General features: G+C 40.3%; 1 protein-coding gene across 8 annotated transcripts in view; it reads right to left on the reverse strand.

Moving 5' to 3' along the window:
• TMC5 (transmembrane channel like 5) overlaps positions 1 to 11,756 on the reverse strand; it is a 33,870-nt gene that overhangs the window by 18,770 nt on the left and 3,344 nt on the right. Inside the window, exons 1-6 of one of the 8 annotated variants that reach the window (XM_083800440.1) lie at positions 11,101 to 11,753; positions 10,907 to 11,005; positions 9,422 to 9,442; positions 9,203 to 9,288; positions 942 to 1,103; positions 192 to 391 (exon numbers count right to left, since the gene is read on the reverse strand). In XM_083800440.1, coding sequence (XP_083656566.1) covers positions 192 to 391; positions 942 to 1,015 — 274 coding nt within the window. In that variant the 5' untranslated portion in view covers positions 1,016 to 1,103; positions 9,203 to 9,288; positions 9,422 to 9,442; positions 10,907 to 11,005; positions 11,101 to 11,753. The other 7 variants (XM_083800439.1, XM_083800443.1, XM_083800444.1 and 4 more) reach the window with 7 other exon arrangements.

The raw sequence follows: 11,756 nt of genomic DNA on the forward strand, positions 1-11,756 counted from the left end.
TAGTTACTTGTTAATATATTATCAGAACTCCTTTCTAGGGAAAAAAAAAAAAAGGAAACAAAAACACTGCCACCAAGTACAAATATATGCAGACAGTTGAGCCTTCTGGAGCTACAGGACTCCCTCAGGACAGAGTGAGCCATAATTTGTTTCAGTGTTCATATAAATTTTTGATAGGAGAAATTACATACCATAGAATTTTCCATATGGACTTCTGCTTTGGACATCAGCTCTTGGAAAACTTTCTCTGTATTCAGAGTCATGTCTCACAGAGGCCATTGGTATGGCTGGAGAGTAATTCTCTCTTCTTCCATTGGGCTCTCTGTAGCTACCATATGGTGAAGAATCATAGGGGTTTTGGTGAGATAACAGATTCCTTTGAGATCTCCTGCTGTGTGAGCAATAAAAAGGAAAAACCTGAGTGCCATAAAACCTTTCAATAGATATCCCTAAAAAATTGTTACCTCTTATCATTAAATCTGAGTACAAACTCAGATACTAAGAGGTATTTTGTATTTAGAACTTCAACGTCATAACTCGGGTTTGGTCGTCAACTGAATTAGAAAGACTAAAACTTTCTCCACTGGAAATTAGCATGGATTCTGCCTAAACAGGAGTAAGTGCTTGGAAAATGAGAGGACATGCAAGATTATAACACACTGTGAAAATTACTGGAACTAAAAAATATCCATGATATCTATGCCATGAATCCTAAAATAAATTTAACTGATAAATTATGAACATGTAAAAAGCAAGCAAGCCATTTCTCTCAAATGCCACCTTCCTGATGACAGCTTTAAAAAATTGTGCCTGAGAATGCAAGCAAAAAGGAGGGATTAAAAGAACTTCACAAATCAAAACTCTGGAAAAAAGTTTCCCCTGCACATAAATAATTGCATTTCTTATGGCACAGTCACAACAACAGAATTAAATAAACTCACTTTCTATCAATTTCCAGTGTCTCTGAGAAGCGGTAGTCGGGATTTTCAAAAGCTTCATTGTAATAATAAGACATGATGAGTCTGTGGTTTGAGGGAAGAAATCTTCCTTATTTTTGTCTCTGCTGCTTCAGTAATATGTTCATGACAAGACGGATTTTAGACCTAATTACAAAACAGATGCATATACATATGAAATGGAAAGAAAGGAAGTTCATTTTAGCACAATAGTTAGATTATATCACTCTTCCAACAAGTAACATGAAACAATATAAATGGGAAATGGTTCTAATTTTGTTCTCTGATTTTATTCTACTTACCATTGAGAAATTAGGGTCCACGAGAAGTTGCAGGTAAAATGAGAACTATTTTTCTATAGCTATCTCTACAAAAAACTAAGGAACTTGAGCATGTTTCCCCAGCATTGACAGACAAGTAAGAACATGTTGAAACATTAAGGATAAAAATTCTCTTTCTTCTTCATACAGGAAAAGCCAGACATACAATTTTTCTCTGATCACTGTGACTCCAAAAACCAAAGAGCAGGTGAACTCTGCCCACTTCCCTCCTAGCAGCAGCACCTCTAAGCCTTAGTTGTGAACACAGGACACATTGGATTAATGTTGTGTACAGAGCCGACATTATTTAGAGAACCATTCATAATGAGGGCTCTTCTAATGACTTAATGTATTGATCTTGTAAATAGTTTCATTCTTAGCTTTATTTCTTACAGAGTGTTCCACTTTACCATTAAACAAACCAGACTTGTTCAGAGTTTAACTTTATTTACAAGAATGGGAGTATGCAGTTAAGCTAGCAAAAGGAGAACCTCATATTCAAATTAAAGACAGAATCCATATTAAACAAGCAATTCTTGAAATTATTCAGAAGTCATACTCAAAAAAAAAATGAAAAAGAAGCAATTTTTAGCATTTCCTCTTAAAGGCGTCATGCCAAGTTTGATAGCTGGAAAGATATCCAACAACAGGGAAGAAAAATAAAATAAAACCAAAGGACATGTCTGGCAAAATCTATCAGATGGCATGCTTTAATCTCAGCTCCACTCCTAGAAATGTAAAGCTGAATCTCATTTAACATTACCCTCTCAAACAGCTTTTCTGTCTTCAGTGGTTCTCACTTCTAATTTCTAGTGCAGTAAAGAAAGTATCACATGAAGAAAAGTATCTTCCAAATGGATAATTGTAGTGTCTTTTTAAGGCTTTTGAAGGCTTGTCAAAACCCTAACTCTTAAATTACTGTCGTGTCATTTACACACCTAAGGATTTTGGCAGATACTCTAAAATTATGCTGTGTGACATACATTTGTAAAACATTGTCCAGGTTTTGCACAATGACTTGCAAAGAGATCTGCCTGTAAACATAGATTATTGATTCTTACATTGTAATTAGAAAATTGTCTACGCTTTCATTATATCATGATGCAGCATGTTTTAATGATGTCCACATCTTCAGCAAATATTCAGTTAAAAAAAAAAAAAAAGCACACCAGGCAATTGGTATGTGCTCTATCACCCTTGGCTTCTGTAAATAATGGACTTTGATCCCTGCCAACAAGAAACTGTAAACACAGCCTTCCCTTGGTGAAACTTGTATTTTTCAGGCAAAAACCTACTGAGACAGGGTGAGATTCACATGTAACCAGGCAAGTAACAAGCAGAGTCTCCTCCCCCTATCCCCAAAGAAAACCAACAATCACTCCAGGAAATGTAAGAGTCTTACATGAAAAGTCATGGCAAGTTTTAATGTCCTGAGAGCTAAGCTTTCTTTGACAGAAAACCACTTAGCCCCTGATGAGCTTTTGAGAACTAGCTTACAATATATATGGAGTTTTATACAAACTATACAATATATATGGAGTTTTACACAAACTATTCAGGAATTAGCATGTTCTGTCCTTACACTCCATCAAAAAGCACAGAAACACAATTTTTGAAGAAGATAATGATGGCCTTCTGCAAGAATTTGCCTGGAAAACTAAATTTCCCTCTCTAAGAACATTTAGCATTTCAAACTGTAATGGAAAGCTAACTAAGAAAAGATGCCTTTCTGAGAGGAAGAAAATTCTGAGACAACTCTCTCAGACAACTCTCTTTGAAGAGTGCCCCAAAATACACTGGTTTCCCAGGAAGCCAAACTCTCGGTTTCAGCCATCCGGAAAGCTGGGAATCCTGCCAGCAAGGCAGCTGGAGAGTTGAGCACAGATCTAACCAGCTCATCAACTTGCCTGGTCTTCATTCAAACTGTAGAGAGATCAAACATTCAGACAGATAAACGTAGGATCTGTAGAACCAGCACTACCCAGAAGCGCTCTGTTCTGGTAGTAAGCATCACCCAGCTACACCAACCAGCCCACTAAAATGCACCCAACCAGAGGAAACAGATCAGCATGACTAAAAAATACATCCTTTACTTCTTTCTCTTACTCCTTTTGAAGACCTCTAGACCTTAGGCTTGCAAAAACACCCAAATAAGCCCAAGACAGACAGTCCATGGGCTCCATCATTATCCACTTTGTTTCCTTTGAGTTAAAAGATGCACTTTATGCCAAGATTTCTGCAAAAACCCACAGAGACATTTACAGTCTAAGAAGGAATCCAGCACGTGAAACAACACACTGTTTTTTCTGCACTCCTGAAGCTTAGAGGATTTTAAATAAATTCCCCACGTATGCTGAGACATTCAAATTTTTGCAGTTTGCTCCTGCAAAAACTAGAGATTTTTCTCTTGCTAGCTGAGAATATTAGATCCTAAACCTTGAATGGCATTTAGAGCGAGAACATGCATAATCCAAGTTTTTTGTCTGAGGCTGTACTTTCCCAAAGATTATTGTGATATCTGGTGCACACTGTGCTGCAGAGTGGGATGGAGGTGTGTGTGTGCATGCATGCTAAGGGTGTACAAGTGGCATGCCAGGGTTACACAGGTAGCACAGAGAGGGTGTACACACAGCACACCAATCCACCCTCTTCCTCCATCCCACGCCCAAAGACCATGAGAAACTTTTCCTATCAAATCAGGTACATACATTATTGGTTTGGTTTGTGGTTCGATATGCTGGCAGTTTATAAATTTCTGATCAGGTGTAGCTTGTTGGAAGGAACCAGAAGCACGTAATACTGAAGCTAAATCATCTCCTTCTCTTTGACCTATGGCTGGATCCAGTAAACCATAGCTCCAGGAACAGCTATGAGGTTTAGACTTAGGTTCCCCTTGAAAAAATTATTTTCCAGAAGGAAAAAAAATAAATAAAATAGCTGGAGAACAAAGGTTATGTATCAAGGAAAGAAAGCAGGAGCTTGACAAACCTTTTCAGGGTGGCATCTATTTTTTGGATGACATTTTGTACTTTGGCAAACAACTAAACAAATCTTGTGCTCTCCCTCTGGAGAACAGAACGGTTTAAGGTCAGTGGGCTTAAGAATCAAAGATATGTAAGTAAGGTACAGGATAGGTGGAGAAAGGGTGCTTTCCGCTTAAATCATTCAACACACTCTGTAATGATAGAGAACAGGAAACTCCAAGCAATGCAAACTTGCGCTTCTGGATCGATTCCCAGAAAAAAATAACTGCTTTCACGTCACAAACCAACAACCATGACAAAATATTCCAGGTTACTTTCACCTATTCCTGTTTGGGTAATTCACTGCTATAGGAACTAATCCTCTTTTAGAATATTAATCAAACAAACGTGACTGTCTTGCTAACTACACTTTGTCCTGGTATCAAGTTTCAGGAAAGCCATCTACACCTTCGAGTCATTTACCTGTAATCTCTCAATAACAAGAATTACATAAAGTAAATTCTACTTGTGCAAATCTTGTAGACAAATGCAAACGGTAAGTTGCGGAACTACATCATAGTTTACCTAACAGTGATGAATGAAGGGAATAGAATTCATGGAAAAAATGATTCATATGGTGGAATGTGTTCCTTTAGCATAAAGATCTTTTAATTTTGTAGGCTAGGACTGAACAGTACTTCCCCATTATATATGTTATTTTTATTCATGAACCCCTCTCCTGTCTAACATGTTCCACACAGCTTCAAACTGAGTATCAGATTGATTTCTGGAAGTGAAAAGTAAGCTTGAGAGTCAGACTGGAGTTAAAATTAGATTACATGTTGCATCAGTAACAAAGGTCTGGTACTAACCACTACTCTTCCACCATCTCTACCCCAACAGTTTCAAGGCAGCTGCAACAAACTAGGAAGTCTCTCAGAAATCTAAAGAGCCTGTGAGCTAAACAAGCACTCCATTTGAGAAAACCAGATCTTAAATTGACCTATTAGCAACGAAATAAGTGTGAATTATACAGGGAAGTGAAGGTTAGCTTTTATGCATATTGCAAAAGTACCCGGTCGGCACTGACAGGTGCCACCTCTTACTGGCTTTCCATTGTGTTTTTGTTGTGGTCACAACAGACAATAACAGAGCTTTATTATGGTAGACTTTCGGTCAGTTTCAGTAATGCAAACCACGCCTCAGCTACAAAAGATTTTCCCAGTGAAAGAGATGTGGTAGCAGCAAAGACTCGTTTGTTTACCACTGCAGAGTCAAATTACAGGTAAGAAAAATGGGAAGGGAAGGGTGACAGCATTACCATTACTGTCACAACGCTGTTACCTCTCCCAACACCTTGTTGAACTTCAAGCTCACAAAGGCAGGTATTTCCTAGTCCTACAGTTCAACGCTCCCTACCAGAATACAGATCCCATTCTCTTTGTCCCCTCCATCTCTTCTTGATGGGAGGAAGCAGGGCGCAGAGAGGCTGGGCAGGCTGGCAGGAGCAGACAGAACAGTGTCTGTCTGACAAGGGGACATCCTACTGCTGGACTATCTCTGCTGTCAGCTTATTGCTCCCAATGTTTCCAGCTACAGCTTCAGCCCGATGAGCTCAGCTTCTTATCTGCTGTATATCCATTTTTTACCTGCTCACTGGGTTGCCTTGTCCTTCCCATTTAGTATTCTTCTTGTTATTTCTTCCTACCCCAAAATATAGTAACACTACAACGTTTTCATCCTGTTTGTTTTGTTTGCAAGTTAATCTAATTCTATCATCTGTGGTTGCTTAGATAAGGCTTTTGGAGAAGGACTGACAGCTACTTAATCTTTGCAGGTCTCAAGCAGAATTCTACAGCTCTATCTGAGTTTAAATGCCTTCACAATAAACATGCTCCTTAAACATTAAAAAAAATTATTACAGCATATAGTTTAATTTCTGTGTCCAGTTAAGTGTCTTGAGAACTTGGCACACACTTCAAAATTTTTGCTTAATGGAAATGGGTTAAAACTCGGGTACTTCAAAGTACTCTCCCTGATCTAGCACACAAATACCTGCTCCTCCACCTAAAAAGGCTCACACAATCACAACTGTTATGGACTGAAGCACATACAGTGATGATTTTGTATTATCTAATTGTATTATCTGACCCTCTTAAGAGATCCTTTTGACAGCAAATCTCTTGTGCTTTGATGCTCTGTTGCTTTTATTTTCTTACCTCAAGTAGCCAACTTAATCCATTGGGAAACCTAAGCGTTGGGTGAAAAGGAGAAATCAGGGATGTACCTAACTACTAAAATTAGAATAGGGAACTAAAGAGTAAAAACAGTATACCTGGCAGACAGAGGAAAGATGATTAGCAAGAATAAGAAACTGTGAACAGAACTCTGCATTATTTTTGTGACACTTGAAAAACTTTACCTAGCTCATTGTCTGATCATTATCATGAAAAAAAAAAAAAGTCTAAGGCAAGCATCACTTCATACCTGTGCAAGTCAGTCTTGTGACTAAATTTCCTAACTACAAACTATCAGCTTCTTTGCATATGAGGACTAAATCTTGCTTTGCAAAACAAGTTTGTTAAGTCTGTCTACTAATCAAAACTACCAGCTACTCAGATCTGAAGGAAATGTCTAGTTACAAAAAAAAAAAAAAAAAAAAAAAAAAAGAAGCAGTTTTCAAGAGCACCTGTTTGGCATTGACTTTACTGCTTTCCATGGAAAGACAGCCTATTACACCTGGTCTATTAGAGTATTAGAGGCAGGAGATACAGATTACAACAGTTCCAATGTTTTGCTTTGTTTATTCTGTACGTGCAATGGACACCTATTATGTTTAAATGCAACCTTCGAATTATACTTTAATGAGCAGTATCAGTTACAGGAGTCTCATTCACAAGTTCACCTTATGAAAACTACATATACAGTCATTTTAAGTCAAAACAGTGTTTTGAAGACACACAATTTTGTTGATCTGACAAAAAGCTATTGTTCTGTTTGTAATTTTTAGCTTAACTTCCTGTTAGGATATTGTCATCTCATCCTATTTACACAGCTAGCACTTATGATGACCCTGAGGGAAAACAAAAGCTATTCACCATATTCTAGCAAGTCAACTAAGAAGCTAGAAAACATCTAGGAAGAACCAGTGAGCAGAGCAGAGAGTCAGTTCCATCACAGCTTTCTCCTAGCTCTTCAAAAGCCTTACATGCAGTTTTCAAATTGCTGGACAATTAATTTTGTACAAACTACTTATTTTTCCGGCAAAGCGAAGCTAAATTAGAATACAGTGTAACGCGTCAGTACATTAGGGCTCTACTCCTTAGTGAACATACAGAAGCTATGGACTATACAAGTCACAGTTAGAGTCTTTTTCACAAATTTATGAACAGGGACATCTCCACAAAGTGCTAGTGCCTGTTATGTCAGCCCATAGAGCAACACCACAACACCTCACCACTTTCATGGCAAGAAAAAAAGACCTCCCAGCATATGCATGTCTCACAAGTTTACTCTAGAAAGAAAAATAAAAGAGGTGAGAATATGAGGGAGAAAAAAGAATAAAGGAAAATAATTGATTGCTTTGTGCTAGGCCAAAACAGGACGCAATTTCCATTACATTGCTTAGTACGGAAGTCTGCTGCTGTCTTTGTCCTGTGTCAGGCTGTTCTATGTGGGCAGGGACTCACACAGCACCCACATCTGAGCCATCATTCTCGAGCACAGCTTCAGTTATACACTGGTGTGTAACACTACTACATGGAAAAGGATCAGGCCACTGAGTCCCATGAGTGGCAGAGGAGACTGTGGTGACACAAGGTCAGTGGAAGCAGAAGTTAGCACAGCCTCAACCCAGTAAAACTGACTCCTTGCAATTTGATTAACAAAGACTGTTTCAAAGGAACAGAGGTTTAGCAATGAATCTTGGATGTAAAGATTGGGCTTTGGATATAATCTTCTGCATGGAAGAGTTTAAACCTTTGTAGGTTTGGGATAAAGAGGGAAAAAAAAAAAAAAGTAATGCTGGGACTGAAGGAAAAGAGAGCGATGTTTAAGTAGTAAACCTGTGTGTTTTGAGGGTGTTACAGAATGCTAGACCACAAAGAACATGATTCTTAAATGGGAGATTTCCCTGCCTCTTTAACAACAACAACAAAACCAAAACCAAAACCAAACCAAACAAAAAAAGACTTCCCTTTACCTTCTACAATTTACGAAAATCGCAACCTGCTGTTCAGAAAATGCAGTGCCACATCCATTCACTAGCTAGCAGCCTCCAAACCACAAGCTGCACCTAGCAAGAGCAGACATTACGCTGCAAGCTGGTGATCGCAGCACGGCTGGTGCAACCCCTCACAGACTGGTGCGTGGCACACCCCATCACGCTGAACACATCAGGGAAGGCTGAAAATTGCTGTGGCAATCCCCTAAGGGATCGACCCTTCCAGCTGCAGCCAGCAGAAGCTCTTAAGTGACAAATGGGGAGCTGAAGCTGCGAGGTGCCACATAATTGGGCTGCCACCAAGGTGAGGACACCACTCCAGGTGACTGCTCACCTCCCACCTTGCAGAAGCCGGGCACATCCCCAAACACACATGCAGCCCAGCCTTCAGACTTATATTCCTCTACAGTAACAGCGAGCTTAGAAAACTGCAGCCAGCTGTCTGGCCGTTCAGGCGACTCCTCCAGCCCAAGGTGCAGAGAGAAACCACCGCCCAGCCCCACCATTGGAGAGCCGCTGCAAGGCTCTGAGGATCCCCTGGGGGCTCCCCATGCTGCCTCCACTGAAACCCCAGCGCAGCCCCGACCCCTCACCTGCTGCTGGCCACCCCACCTCCCGCAGCAGGCACCTGGGTCCCACACCCTGCCGGCTCTTCCCGCAGCCCCGGACCGCCTCCAGTGAAGTCCTGCTCCTGAGGCTTACGGAGAGGGAAGGAGCAAAACGATCGTTTTTTTGCTTTACCTGGTACAGAACACGTCACTTGATTTCCAGCTGATCTCCCAGGCACTCGCCTTCCTTCCAGGAGTTAACGCGTGCCTTGCTGTTGGCTCGGATCGCAATAGCAACGCAACAAAGGGACAGAAAGTAATTAGTTCTAGACGCGTGATGTGTTTACATTGATTGTTGGATTAATCATTTGTAGAGCAGAGAGAAAGAAATATCTTGACCTTGCATCTTTACCTGTATTGCAGGAAGGCTCATCTAGTGGTAAAAAAAAAAAAAAAAAAAGTGAGTTCACACTAAAGCTGGCAGTACTTAGCAGCTTCTGGGTGGGGGATTTCATACCAGCCTCACGCTGCTGAACTCTGTATGGAACATACAGAATTTCTTCACCTTTAGCATGATACATACCTCTCTGTTTTTTGTTTTGTTTTGTTTGTTTTTTTGTTTGTTTTTTTTTGACTAAAGATGCCCTTACCAGCCACTGGGGAATCAGTAACAAACCAATTTGCTCCATGTTCAGAAGCTGTGCTGTTGTAATGCCTGAGGATCACTTTTACTGAATGGATGGTGCTTTTCCAGCTCCTAAACTGGGTAAAACATGTCTATCCTGTACCAGGTGCATTCAACATAGAGTTGGGTGAAGTTTCCTGGTCCTACTTTATGTTTTGCCCAAAGCAACATTCCTGACGTGACTGCAGAGGACCTGTCTGTAGATCTCCTATACTGATCGGGGAGCTGCCTGCATGCGGCACAGACCACAGAGAAAACACAGGGTAGTTGAACACAAGAAGCCCCAGAATTAAACACTCACTAAGAACTTTTGTGAACCTTTAGTAGCCATTTTAAGCTGTGGCATTATGAAGAGGAATATGAAAGAAAAAATGTCCTGGAAACATGTTGTTGCTAAATGAGACAGTTGGATCTCCAGCGCTGTGGGAAATAATATATGGCACTGGCTTCTGTGCTCAGCACAGACTAAAAACTGCTACTTTTGTGAACAGGGTACACTGGACAAATAACACGAGAGAAGAAGCTGCTGCACTCCCTGTGTGACTGACAGACTCCAGCTCTATCACCCGCTCACATCTCCTCAGCGTGCTGCTCTTCCTGTTCTCACACCTAAAATTGCTGTGATCCTCAAAATTAACTGAAACATTGCCAAGGGCCTAAAAAGCTTTCTCTAGTGAAAAAGAAAGAATAGAGAATGTTCTCACAAAATTCCTGGGAAAGTTAATCTTGTTTCAATTTGTACAATCTTTATTTAAATTTGTTCTTACAGGGTCATTAACCCAACACTTTTCTACCTCACAGCATTTCAGAAAGGTAATCTTATTAATCAGCAAGTATATTACCTTTCTGCTTTTTATTCTTAGGGGTAAGAAAAGGAATAAAACCAAAAAGCAATATTGACAATATTAGTTATATTGTAGACAGATATACCAGCACGAAAACATGAATATCTACAAAATGTTCTTCTGAAAATTAGTTCAGTGCAATAAGGAAGTCACTGGTCTTTAATTACATCTCAGTATTCTCTGTATCTTTTTTCCTCTGCAAGTAATACATCAACTTATTAATCATAAACATGTACACCTAAATTACTTTGAGTACATTTAGATGTCAGCTTACAGTTTTATCATTAACATTTTATGGTTTTATTATGAAAAGTGATGTAGCCGTATAGATTCTTCTTGCTAATAAATCTATTTGAAGATCACATACCTGACATGATGACGCATAGGTGAGAGAAGTTAAAAAAACCTCCTTATTTATGTCTGATTCATCATCCTGAAACCTAACGATGATTCTTCTTAACAGCTACTGCAGGAAGTGGATGAGGAATATTCAGAAAAATCCAGTTATCTCTTTAACTACCAATAAAATACAGTAAGAAATGCCAGAAATGCTTTGCTTACTTTTTCTCACTGTTGAAACTACTGTAGGTTTCATTTTACTTAACACTTTTCCTCACATACACGGCATTTTCACACCGAAGGTAAGAATTCCTCCAAACAAGGTAGGGAGTTCAGCCGTATGATCTGACAGGACTTGACCAAATATCATTTTTAAAGGAGTTTTTACTGCACCTCGCTCTGTCATGTACCAGTAACAGAAGACAGGTAAACAAAACCCATCTCCAAGCCAATGCGCCTCAGCCTTGCCCTCACTCATGGGGTGTTTGGGCCTCACTTCACTCCAAAAAAAGGTTTTTATTAGTGTCTATATGCCGTTTGTTTCTTCATGTGATTACATGAAGGCTTACTTACACCAAGTAAGCCTTGGGTATGAGGAATGAAAAGACTTTAATGCCCCAAATTCTGAAATCCTTCTTTTCAACGTCCAAAGTGATGCCGAGGAGGGAGGGAAGCCCAATACCTCAGCCACGGTGCCGAGCTCCCTCTCCTCAGCCGCTCTCCTCACACCGCGGGGCTCCGCCTGGCAGGGGACGTGAGGAGAAGCCCCCCGCCGCCACCACCCCCTGCCCTCAGCCGGGGACAGCCGCTCCCTTGGGGACAGGGACGGGGACGGGGACGGGGATGGGGATAGGCACGTGAACGACCCCAACCTCAGC

Source organism: Anser anser (genome assembly GCF_964211835.1).
Source record: "Anser anser genome assembly, chromosome: 15".
Taxonomy (NCBI): domain Eukaryota; kingdom Metazoa; phylum Chordata; class Aves; order Anseriformes; family Anatidae; genus Anser; species Anser anser.